The sequence below is a fragment of the Spermophilus citellus genome (genome assembly GCF_964194105.1).
Source record: "Spermophilus citellus genome assembly, chromosome: 1".
Taxonomy (NCBI): Eukaryota; Metazoa; Chordata; class Mammalia; order Rodentia; family Sciuridae; genus Spermophilus; species Spermophilus citellus.
The window spans coordinates 144,920,759-144,933,875 of record NC_138182.1 but is presented as its reverse complement, the minus strand read 5'-3'; the positions used below and the strand labels follow the sequence as shown (position 1 = coordinate 144,933,875).

At 48.2% G+C, this 13,117-nt stretch overlaps 1 protein-coding gene across 1 annotated transcript in view; it reads left to right on the top strand.

Annotated features, from left to right (window-relative positions):
* FSTL4 (follistatin like 4) overlaps positions 1-13,117 on the top strand; it is a 408,859-nt gene that overhangs the window by 193,325 nt on the left and 202,417 nt on the right. Inside the window, exon 3 of the mRNA XM_081299417.1 lies at positions 4,969-5,214. Within this exon, the coding sequence (XP_081155543.1) occupies positions 4,969-5,214 (246 nt within the window). The remainder of the gene's footprint in view (positions 1-4,968; positions 5,215-13,117) is intronic.

The window sequence follows — 13,117 nt, the reverse complement described above, 5'->3', positions numbered from 1 at the left end:
TCTTCCATGTCCATGTCCTGCTTCTGTTGGCCTGCTTTGGGCTCTGCCAAAGCAGTGACCAAGTTGTCACCTCACTGGGTGCATCGAGGTTGTGAAGAGTCATGCCCAGCTACTTTGCGTGGGCACTCGCCAGGTACAGTACTTCCAAAGGCCTGGCCAGAGGGAAGGTAGGGCTGTCATTGACACTTAGGCTAGACATTGAAAAGTTGTATGGACAAAATATGCCAGCAGGCCTTTAGCATCCCAAAGTAGAAAGGCTAACGGGTTTCCCTTTCTTACTCCATTTTCTGCTGCCATAACAGAATGCCACAGACTGGGTAAATTATAAACAATAGAAATTCATTTTGATTCTGGCTTTTGATTCTGGAGGCGGAGAAATCCAAGAACTTGGTGCCAGCATCTGCCGGGGGCCTCTGTGTGCCTCATCATGGCAAGAAGGCAAGCAAACCCGTGGAGACAGAGAAGAAATCAGGCCCAACTCATCCTGTGCATCAGGAACTCACTCCTTTAACTACCTTGCTCCTATGACAACAGCATTGATCCATTCATGACTTGATCACCTCTTAAAGCTTTCACCTCTTTATACTGTTCCAGTGGAAATTAAGTCTCAACTCCAGTCGTGGAGGGAACATTCCAACCGTAGATTTCTTCATGTGTCATTTGGGGCATGAGCTCTGAGAAAGGAGCACTCATGGATTTATTTTTGGGCCAAAGAACCTGCTAGAGACTGTATCAGAGTTTGGGAGCGAACTCATCCAGCTGTGCTCTTAGACGAGGCCCACTGTGAGGAGACAGCAGAGGAGGCTTCCTGCTCTCGGTGAATAAAAACCTACTTTCTGGGTCTGTGTTAGTCAGCGTTTCATTGTTATGACCCAAAATACCTGGCATGGACAGCTTACAGAGGAGAAGTTTATTTGGACTCGTGGTTTCAGAGTTTCCGTCCATGGTCGGCTGGCTCCATTGCTTTGGGTCTAAGGGACATAGAACACCATGGCGGGAAGGGCATGGCAGGTGCATGCTGCTAGGAAGCAGAGAGACAGACAGACAGAAGGACAGAGACACAAATAGAGTAGAAGGGGTCAGAGACAAGATAGAGCCCTCAAGGGCACATCCTCACGACCTCCTTCCTCTAACCATGCCCCACCTGCTCAGTTTCTCTTAGTTCATTCAGCTTTCAAGGAATTCATTACTGATGCAGTCAGATCCCTCATGATCCAATCACTTCCCAAAATCTCTGCCTTTAAACACTGCTGCCTGGGGGACCATGCCTTCAACCCATGAGACTCTGGGGAATATTCCAGATCCAAACCTTGACAGGGACAGATCTCAGGATTCACCCTCCTTGAACACCCTCTCCAGGGTCCACAGGCTTTCCTTCCACATATGCTAGACCACGCCACCTGTACCTATCCTCTGAGCCTTGGCAGTCCCGTTCTGTGACACTCTTATCCAGGATGCTCATTTGAATCACATGGGGGAATCTTGAGCACCAACTGGTACAAATGGACCTGTTAGTCTGGCTTCCATCACTTTAATGTAACCATTCCCATTTCTACCCATGTTCAGTAAATTTAATTAGTGTTGAAAAGCAGCTTATTTGGCAAGATGATCAGTTTTTAACCTGGGTAAACGACTTTTCTTTATGACTATAAATTAAGCACGTTATATCCTTTTCATGCGTTGCGGTCGTCCTCATAAACACCGCAGGCAGTTGCTCGCAGTCTCACTTGGTTACCTTTCCCATTACTGTTTTATCATCCTCCCGGTAGGAGTGGGGAATTCATTCTGTTTTAATGACAAGAAGGAGGTTAGTGGTGAGGGGCTTGCTTAATGAGGAAACCAACCGTTAGTCAGCATGTTGCTGTGTCTAGGGATCAGATTCCGGGCCTGCCCCTGTATGGGGGTTCTCAGCTTGCCGAGGAGCCTGCTGTCAACAGCCTTTGTGAAGGGAGCTTGCAGGGCTGTAGAACTCCTTTTGTCTTAATTGCAAATAATTAGGAATCAAATATTTGCCGACAGTTGATTTCCATATCAGAGAGAACCTGAGGGCTCTCGGGGAATTCAGTGGCCGCAGGTTGTTGGCACAGGTGTTTTCTTAACACTGACATCTTAGGGCATGGCCCCTGGGAGGTGGCAGGAGTCACTCCTGCAAGCTGGGACGTGGGCATTGGATGCACACACACACACACACGTGGCACTGGTCCTCAGAAATATTCACTACAATCTGGACATAGGGCATCTCAAAGGAGAGCATCAGGTAGAGCAGACTCCCCTGTCCATGACGAGTGGGCTCTAGATTGACAGCCTGGCTGAATTCGATGGTCTCTGAAGCCCCATCTGCTCTGACTCTCCAGGACTCTGGTCCCCTTTACTGCCAAAGGCACACCATCACGGACGCACCTCTACTTCTCGCCGCCATCTTTCCACCTCCCTCCTGCACCCAGGAGGAGGCGAAGGAGATACACCTACCCAAAACTAGAGCAAGTGGGGGCCCCACCACCCCAACCACCCCACCCCCTAACCTGGTGTTGAAACAGAGGCACTGAATCTGTATTAAAGAGATCGACTCTAAAAACTATTATGTTTCTTAAAGCTGAGTGTCCCAGGGCCATTTAAGGACTAAAGTCTAGCCCCTGTGGGGCCTCCTAAGGCAGCATGTGGAGCAGACCCTCTGGGAGGGAACACTTGAACTCAAACAGCCAGAGCAAAAGCCCACGGCCGGCTCTGGAGGCCAGAGGCTCAGAGAGGAGGCTCTGTTGCTTCAAAGAGGGGCGATTCGTGGGTTCCCATCCTGCCTGCACAGGGAAGTTTACTAAAACAGTTATCCTACGGCAATGCTTTGTGTCTTGCCCCATCCTGGAAAAAAAACAAAGGCTGGTATTTTTAGAGCCATGTTTATTTCTTCAAGTAGCTGTCAGCATTTTCTTGGGTAACCTATTTCCAAAAAACCCAGGAGAATCCTGCTAATCAAACACACTCTGTGGCAAGGCAGCAGAGTGAAGCCTGTGAGGAGGGTTCCCACCAAGACTCTGCCTTCAGCTCCTCCCCCGCCTCCTGCTCACCAGTGGTCATCCTCCACCGGCAGGCTGCAGAGCCCTGGAGCCTAGCCTTCCCGGTAACAGGTGACAAGCCAACAATTAGCAAAGTAGATAAAGGAGATTCACAGGCCCCTGCTCAGTATCTGCACTTTTATACTGCGCCCAGATATGTTGACCTTCTAGTTTATTGCGATTCCAGAAAAAGTCAATATTTCTTGGCTTGCCATGGCTGGAGGAATTTAAATGAGTTATTGAATCAAGCAGTTAATCTGCCGATAACTGATTTTTTTCCTTTCAAATCCATAATGATGAAAAGCAGACTTAACTAAAAACAAGAAAAGGAGGATTCTTTTTTTCCCTTAGACATTTTAATCTCATGGGGCAGGAGCTATGGCAGAAGCCTCAGAGTCTACTATCAGGGCTATTCTGTTTTGCTGGGTATTTTGGAGATTTAATTAAAACATAAAACAAAAGATTTCTGTGGCTATAAAATCTGCATTCATGTTTTCATTGTTTGTATTTTGATATCTCTTAATAAGTCTTAACTTCCCATCTGTTGCTATTAATGACACATAGCAATCGTCTAATTCTCTGAACTCCTCTAAAGAAGTATAACGTCATTTGGGGATACTTGTTTGACTTTCCATTGATTTATTAGTGCCCTTGTGCCAAAAAGCCACTGGGCCAGCTGCCCTGCCCTCTAGGTTATGAGCTCTGGGCACTGCTTTCCTGAGATTCTTATGTGTGTGTGTCTGGGTGCAGGGGACACCCAAAGCAATGTACTGGCTTCTTACCTACACAACGACATTGTGCTGGAAAGTGTGCTGAGTAGGGGAAAGGCTTTTAGTGGCACGACTAATGATATATGTCATGGAGAACCCTATTGTCCCTGGAGGAAAAGGCTGACAACTCTTCCCACCTAGGCTGCCCTTCCACCCCTATCCTGAACACTTTTAAGAGTATACTTCCTCTCTAGACTCTGCCATGGCTCCCTAGTGCCTAGAGTATCACACTTCAGTTTCTCTGCTTAGCTCTCTCAGTCTCTTAGAATCACACCTTGCCTAACCCTCTCCCTCCCACCCCTGATAAAAACTCCTACTCCCATCAGGTCTCATACCTGACACACAGGAATGCTACATGCAGAGAGTTAAGGACCCCTGGCCTGCTGTGTCTCAGAGGAAGCACCCTCCTCTCAGCCTTTGGGGTTCGTAGCGCATACCTCTTCCATGAACTCTGCCCCCAACCCCATTTACTTCCCCACAAAGTAGCTCCTGGGCCCCCTTAGCTGTTTGCCTGGCCCAACCAGAGTTGTGTCTGTATGTGTGCCATCACCTTACAGAATGACCAGGTCAGAGGGAGGGAGAGCCAGGTCTTGCTCACCCTTGGGGACCCCTAAGGTACCTGGCACACAGCCTGGCCTAATGCCACAAAATAAATAAAAAGAGTGAAGGAGGGGAAGGAGGGAGCCACTTTGGTAAAAAGTCACTGATTTGAACAGGTTTCTGGTCTTGTTGGCTCAAGGCTGGGGACAGTGGTCATAGGCTCTGTCCTTTGTGTAAGACACCTCTTACAGAACAGAATGAGTGAGCACAGAATGGCCAGATGTTTTCATTTGTCAACTGGCATCAGGAAGACTGAGCTGAAGGAAGAACCAAGAGCTTATCAAGGGCCCTCCCGTGGGTTCCAGGTGTTGTGTTTGAGATGTTCAGAGCGAGCCATCCATCAAGCGGAACTCCACTGGGCAACAAGCCCTTCTTAGCACCAGTGGCCGCCTCTTATTGGAGGGAGAGGGACTCTGTGGAGCCCCAGAGACCCACCTCAGTAGCCTTAATTTAAAGGCAGGCAGAACTGCTGGCCAAGACTTGAGAGAGCCACAGGGAGGCTGCCCTCCACCTGCACCTTGCAGCTGACCCTGTTTGTTTCCCCGCAGGGCTCTCCAGCCACGGGCAGCCAACCTCCTGTGGGAAGAAGCTCTGCAGCCGCGGGAGCCGGTGTGTGCTCAGCAGGGAGACCGGGGAGCCCGAGTGCCAGTGCCTGGAGGCCTGCAGGCCCAGCTATGTTCCCGTGTGCGGCTCCGACGGGGTTCTCTATGAGAACCACTGTGAGCTCCACCGTGCCGCCTGCCTGCTGGGCAAGAAGGTCATCGTCGTCCACAGCAAGGACTGTTTCCTCAAAGGTAGGGAGATGGCTTTCTACCCTGTGCTTGGAACTTCATGATGGATTCCTTTTGACCAGGATGCTGGGTCTCCAGGTCATAACTGTTAAGCAAGGAAAGAGAAAGACTGGTACTTCCACAGAACGGCAGCTGCGACATTTCAGAGATGCATGTTCTGTCTGTATCCCACCTCCAGACAGACAGACAGACAGACAGACAGACACACACACACACACACACACACACACACACACACTTAGAGAACAGAATCCAGGGAGGTCAAACCAAATCCTGGCTGGTGCAGAACTTGTGTCTATTAGGGACCAAATAACCTAGTATTACTCCAGTCTCCATATAAGGTGGACCCTGGCAAGGTGGTGACAGGGACCATGTTTACCCCTCTGTCCCATGAATCAGGAGGACATACTGTCCATACACTGTGACCAGATGGATGCCAGCACACTGGTTCCCAGCATGGCAGGTTCTCAAGCTGTCCTGGAGCAGTTACTGACAGCAAATCATTCCATGTCTTGCCTGTCTGCCTCTGAGCAAGATACATGGATGGCAAAACATGTCCGTGGAGATGGGACCAAAAGACTCCTGCTTTGTGCTGGAGTTGGATCAGAAGAGAAAGGCCATATTGGCTTCTACTAGATGGTGAGGTGGGAACTCTGTTTAACACACTCATATATCTCGGCACTTAGCACAGTGCCTTAAGAAGATTCTCAGTGGCTCAGAGATGCTCACAGATATAAGAGTTAAGAAGCGCATTGCTGTGTTGATGTGGCCCCACTACATAGCATATGCCTTGGACTATAGAAATAAAACAAAAGAACCATGCATGAATAAACTAGGAAATGTGTCGAAGGCAGAAGCACAATCTAGGCAGATGGAACAACCCCACATAGACCCAGCCAAGGGACATCAGAGGTGGCAGAGCACCCCTGGGATTCCATGAGGTCAAAAGCCTGATTTGGCCTTCTATAAAGGGGAGAGAGAAGAAGGATTAGAAGAGGGGCCTGCCATGTACCTGCAATGCTAGCCAACAATGGCTTCTAGTGGTCTGGACTTTGAGGGGTCATGTACCCAAAATGAAGGTGCTGAGCTCAGCCTCACTCTTACAACCCCTCAGTATGTGACTTTCCCCAGCATGTGCATGTGGCACATGTTACATGTATGTGCAGGGGTAGTTGCAGCTGAGACAGGGAGCACAGGTGTTGTAACCTCTGCCACCTCTGCCGCATGCCACTTGCCATTATGTAATGGGCCACTCTCCCACCATCACTCACCACCCGTGGCAGCGTGGGCCCTGGAAAGGAACATTTAGCCTATGACGGGAATAGACTTGGACACTTTCATGGTTATGCTTATGATGCTAATGCTGAGGTGCTTCAGAATCATGAGATGCATCATGGAAATGAAGCCAAAATGAGCCTAGGACAAATGTCTCTAGTCTGGAAATGCTGCCCAGCACATGCTTGCCAATTCCTTGGCAGCTGTGCACGCTAAAACACTTGACCAGTCGCTCCAGCTTTATTGGCCGTGTTGAATTTTATAGACTGATGTTCCATTCTCTGGTTTCCAATATCCCCCAAATTGCATCTTTCTGAAGGTTTTTATTTCTGCATTGGAGTCTGCACTGCCTCCCTCACCATCGGTTATTCAAACAGCATTTCTCATTTCACACGAGGGAAAGAACAACAACCACAAAACCTGAGCAGTGAGGGATGATGGGGGCGAGCCAGGGAGCATGGGGTTGGGAGGGGAGCCTTGAGCAGATAAAGGGCTCAGCTCTGCTACATGCCGATTGAATCTACCCACTGAGTCCTTCTGATGAAATGAGTGTTCCATAGAGTCTGTGAATAGTCACCCACTTGGTGGTGCAGAACTGCCCTCCTTGAGATCCCTCTTCAGTTTAGAGCAGAACCTGCACCTCAAAAAAAAAAAAAAAACTCGAGTTGTATCAGGCTTCCCAGCTGCCTGGCCTTGTGAATTTCCCTGGGCTGTAAAATGGGGTTAGTGGCCATCCCTACCTGCTCCAGCTGTGGAAATAAAGGACATGCTGCACAAAGACCATACAGCCCAGAGCCTGACACATCACAAGTGTTCAGTATTAATGACATGCGCCATCATTGTTTATTCTAATCTAAACTGGCCACCGGCCTAGAGCAGTGAGATGCACAGAATGTGAAAGGAACACACAGGCAGGAACACAGGCTCTGCTGGGAGGTTCTGGGGGATATTTAGGGGCCCAAATTGCTTAATGGTAAATGAAAAGCAGGCAGAGAAGGTACCGATTGTCAGCCCTGGATGCTGTCCTGGAGATGTCTACCTGGAGCCAGGACTTTTTTTTGCACACCTGGCCCCTGGGGTCTGCACTCCAGGAAAAGCCTCCCGGGCTCATGCTCAGGGTCAACTCCAGACCTGGAAGGCTGATTCTCTCCTCTCACAGTCCTCTAGAGTGTGCCCAGTAGACAAGAAAGACCTGGCACCCACTAACAGGGGCTTATGGCAAGGGACAGGCCAGCCCTAAGGGGAGGAGTTTGGGATGAGTGCGTCCCCCACCTTCACCAGAGAGACAGCTCCAACTGGGAGCAAGAGAAAACCAATGACAGAGGCTCTGTTGAGAGTGGGATGGGGGCTCTTGGAGACAGAGGAGATGTCAAGGATAACTTCTTATTGTCCATACCTTGTAATGGCAGCATCTTGAGTTCCATGGATGACAATTTGTCATTTGTCCCAAATTTTCAGGGTGTTGTTAATATAGGAAACTTAAAAACATCTTTTTTTCCCCCAAGCCAACAAAAATTCTAGAATCATTCATCTTCTATTCTCTATTTCTACCAGACTTCACAAAAGAGAACTTAGAACTTTATTCTCAGGGACTTTTCTTCCCTTGGAAGCCAAAATGAGAACAATCCGTATGGGGCTGGAATGTGTAACATAAGCAGGAAAGAAACAGCAGGTTATGCTGGACTGAGCCACTGTAGTTTGGAGTTCACCCTCTGTGGCCATGGTCCCGGAGCCCCTATGGGAAAGGTCTCTGCTGAAGACTGTTTGGGGACCCTTGCCATTCTGCATGAGTAAAGAGGTAGCATTCTAAACCAAATTTGTGAGATAACTTCTAGTATCACATTCCAGTTGCTATGGCAATGAGTTTCCTTGTAAAATGTGGGATGAAAGACACTATCATTTAGGGATGATTAGCATGTGCGAAAATCAGACTGAACCCCAAAGCACAGCTCCAACTAGAGTCTGCATCTTTACACACTCCTGAGTCATAAACTCGGGGTGCCTCTTGCTGAAGGTCAGGGACAAGGAGGGTGATATGGAAAGAAGTCTTTCTTTTTTCTTACGGAAAAAAATGAAGAGTTGCACCTTTTCTCAGCACCAAATACTACCGAGAGAATGCTAAGATATTAGGTGGGATCCACTGTTGAACTTTACACAGTTTGTGTTCTTAAAGTTCTCTTGTTATCAATGTTGCGTTCCTGTTTGTGGGCTAGTTGACAGTTTTAAATTATTTTTCTGACTTGGCTTTACATCCTACCCTGTTCAAGAAGAGCTTGCCCTTCAGCAGACACTCACCAACCACGGTTGTTTTAATACCAGATGATGAAAAATGATGGTTGGCAGTTTTCCAATCAAACCATGAAATTATGGAAGAAAGGGGAACTCTTAGAGATTCAGTTTTAAGTGGATCCTTCAGCTTCCTCGGCCATATATTGTGTTTGCAAATATCTTTTGGTGCTTCTAAGGTGAATTCCCAAGCTAAGAAGTCAGAGGAAATCAGTCTAATTTGTGAGAGAGAAAAAAAAATTAAACATTTACAGTTTGCTAATCCTTTTTTTCTTAAGTGTTACTAAGCAGGCATAAGAACTCAACATTTTGTAGATAGATCTGGCTGGTGGGGAGGGAAGGGACCACCTTTTTTCTTTTCTTATGTTTATTTTTTTGTTACTTGAATCTTGAAACCTAAAGAATTAGGCTCCCTACCTGGGGGATGCACTGTTGTTCTTGCATAGGTCTTTTCTGCCTTACCAGGAAAAGATACTCACATACCGGGCTGAGCAGCTCAGTCCAGCCCTGGGCAGGAGACCTACTCCTTAGGATGTGTGAGATCCCACAGCAGGCTGTGATGCTCTTGAAAATGACAGGGGATTGTTTTAGCTTTGCCAGAGCAGTCCCTGCAGCAGAGAAGTGCTGGGTCCTAAGGCAAGGCTAGGCTGATAAGGCAAAGAGCCAGCCCACACCATACTGCTTAGACAAGGCTTGCCATGTGTCCCTTACCTCATCTGTAAAATGGGAATAATAACAACACCTACCTCACAGAGTATTTTCATGATGTTCAATGGGCTGTGCCTGCCTATAATGAGCACTCCTCTCTAACAGGTAGCAACAGCCTCTAGATGTTGATGATGTCATCGCAAACACTGGGAAACATTCAAGGGGCAGATGCAAGTGGCTTTTGTGACAATGCTAGATATGAACCAAAAAGCTGATGGGTCCTCCTATGAGTGAGGAAAGAGAAGAACATTGGTCCTCCATATTTGTTACTAAATGACTAGATTTTGACCTTCAATTGGTCAAATGGAATTGACACTTTCACCAACTGGCTCACTCTTTGAAAAGATAAGTAATTGAGACACCTGAGCATCTAGTGGGTTAATAGAGAAGCAAGAGGAGAACCAAGTGTCCCTGATTCCCAGCACAAAAGAAGTTCCTGATATGCACAAAAATCTCAGAAAATGTCAGTGCAGCATGAGGAAGGGATCTACCAGCTTGAGGATATAAGGGGAATGTTTAGAGAAGATGCCAGAAGAAATATTCAAGAAAGATCTTGAAGTTGGGCACACTGGTGCATGCCTGTAATCCCAGTGACTCAGGAGACTGAGGCAGGAAGATTTGGAGTTCAAAGTCAGCCTCAGAAACTTAGCAAGGCCCTAAGCAACTCAGCGAGACCCTGTTTCTAAATAACATATTTAAAAGGGCTGGGAATGTGGCTCAGTGGTTAAAGTCCCAGGGTTCAATCCCCAGAACCAAAAAAGAAGAAGAAGGAGAAAGAGGAGGAGGAAGAGGAGGAGGAAGAGGAGGAGGAGGGTGGGTAGGTTGAAAGGGCAGAGAATGACCTTGTGTACCAAACAAGGTCATTTGAACTCAAGCTAGTGGGGAGTCAAATAAGTTAATCCAACTTTCTCACTTCCAAGATGGGGACTAGGCCCAGAGTGGACTGGTACTTGTTTCAAGTCACACAGGCAGAGCCAAGCCCAAGGTCTGGGATCTGCTACTGCTACCAGTCCTTGAAAACACCCACGCTTGGGGGGTGTTTTTATTTATGTCCCAGAAAGTCATATTCCCAGCAGATGCAATGGCTCCATCTTTCCTGTCTTCCCCGGAAAACTTCCTGGTGTGAAGGACAGCTCAGAGCCACCCTCGGTAAGAAAGACCTCATGTACCTGCATGAGAAGCAGGGGCTTCTCCGGGGAAAACTGGCTCAGTCATCTCAACTCACAGGGCCTCTGACCTCAGAAAACCAGGCCATGTGTCTCCTATAAGAAAAGAGTAGGGGACACAAGGACACCCAGAGGCTCTTACTAGCCCCGGGTAGAAAGCAGAGACACTAGGAAGCACCCCTCATCAGCCCAACCTGTCTCTTGGAGCTGGAGCTGGCTTCTGCTTTTCCTCTGGGATCCCTCTTCAGTTCTTCCAGTTGTCCTTCTGCTCCTGGTTCTACCCACATTCATGCCCCTGGGCATGAATGTGGGTAGACTTTACTTTGAGCTCCATAGGGAAGTGTTTGGGCCATTTTCCAACAAACCAGCTTTGGATAGTTGCTGAATGGCCATTGGCTGTGCCAGGACATGAGGATACCTGAATGATCAGGATGCCAGGCCTGACCTTGTATAATTGATAGTCAAAGAAAGGTCATGCTCTAATCCCTAGCATCCCCACTCTGGGTCATGATTGAAAACTGCTTTAGCCAGAGACACCCCCAAGACCTCAAGGATCAGTGGAAATCCTCGGGCAATCTCGTTTTGGATACCTCCTCCCCACTCCATGGATTCTTCCCATTGGTGCAAACTGTTCGGAGTTGACTCAGCTGAAAATCCATTCACAGCCAGCCCCCATCCCAGCCTCCCTTGGAGCTCAATCATCCCATTTGCAGCATCTGTTTCCAGGATCAAGAAATACGACTTAAAACAAATGTGTGTTCTTTGAATATTTCCTCTAGATTTTATGCAAGAAAATGTCTTAGTGTGAGCACCCTGAAAATGTGCAAGAATGTTATCAGTCCAGCACGTGTGCGCTTCACAGAGCTGCTGCCTTCTGAATGAATTAATTACATTCCAGTAATTAAAAATTGCTAATAAGTTATTGAGCTGCGAAAGTCTCACGCTGCATCGATTTCACTTACAGAAGCAAGCTACAACCTCGGAGCCTCCCCAACCCCCACCCCCATTGTTTCCTGTTGTTTTCTGATACCCACTCCTTCTGGTGTCCACCCCCTCCTTCACTGTGAGCTCCTCAGTGCCTTGGCTACTGAGAAGCTCAGTCTCTCTCCTAAAGCCAAAAGGAGCCAGCTTTTGCCCCAGCATCTCTCCAGGTACCATGTAATCTCACCCCTTTCCCTTCTCTCCACTGTCATTGAGTTCGTTAACATCACCTGACCCTTTTAAATGCCAAGTCTAAATGCCACTTCCCAGGTCTGGTCTTACTGTATCCCTCCTACAGTGACATCTGTCATCCTTCCTGCAGCCCTGCTCTGCTGGCCTCCAGCCACTGGTCCCTACCTGGAGGCCTCTCCATAGACCTGTCTTTCCCCAGCAGCATCTTACACGGGGGCTCTCCTTACTTAGGGGCCCTCGCCCTCCTTGGTTCTCTTTCCACCCCACTTCTTCTCACTGCCCCAGCCATGCCCCAAAGACCCAAACTGCCTCATGTGCAAAGACCCACCTGTACCTCAGCCCCTTCTCCACATTCCTGTCTACCATCTGTTTACATCACACTTCTTCAAACCCACTTCCCAAATGGTTTCTAGAGTGAGATTTCCAAGGTACAACCTGGACCCAATATAGTGCTCTCCTGCTTGATCCCTGCCACCCATTCATTCAGCCACTTTGCATCGACTGCAAGTCAGGGATTTTCTGGGCCCTGGGATACAATGGGGAACAGACAAGAGTCCTGCCCTCATGGCAGGTACAGTCTTGTGGGAGAGACAGGCAGCAAACCAAAGATAAAGCATGTTCAGTGGTGACAAGTATTCTGTGGAAGAAACAGGAGGGAAGGCAGTAGTGAGAGCCCCTTAATGTGACATGTGACATCTGAGCGAAGACCTGAACAACATCAGGAAGCTAGGCAGTAAAGCATTTGAATGTCTAGGGGAATCATCCTGGGCAGAAGGGATAGCAGGTGCAAAGACCCTGTGGTCTCTTGCCTAAAGGGTTTTGGGATCCACGGGAAGGTCAGAATTTCTGGACCAGAATAAGGGGAGAAAAACTGAAGAAGTCAAAGGGGTGATGGGGCAGATCATCCATCTGAGGACTTGTTGGCCATTGGAAACCCAAGCTCCTTGCTCCTTGCCCCTTGCCAAGATCATCCTTCTAATTACTCCCCCATGCCCACCAAGGGATGTCCTTGAGGGACCTCCCTCTTCATCTCCACCCTCAGTCATGTCATGGCCTGGAAGAAATGATCTGCCCAGAAGCCTGGCCAAGTGTCTCATTCTTTATCTGCAGTAAACCCTTCATGGTCCAGGGACTTCCCATGTGAGCCCAAGGTAAGAAGAGGTCATCAGAACTTCTACCAAGAGCAAGAGCCTCCTTCTATTGAGACTTCTAGTTAGCTTGCCTAGTTCCCCTCCACACTCAGTGTCCTGACAAACGGGGACATTTGCATTATCCTTCTACCCATAGCATACTGGAGA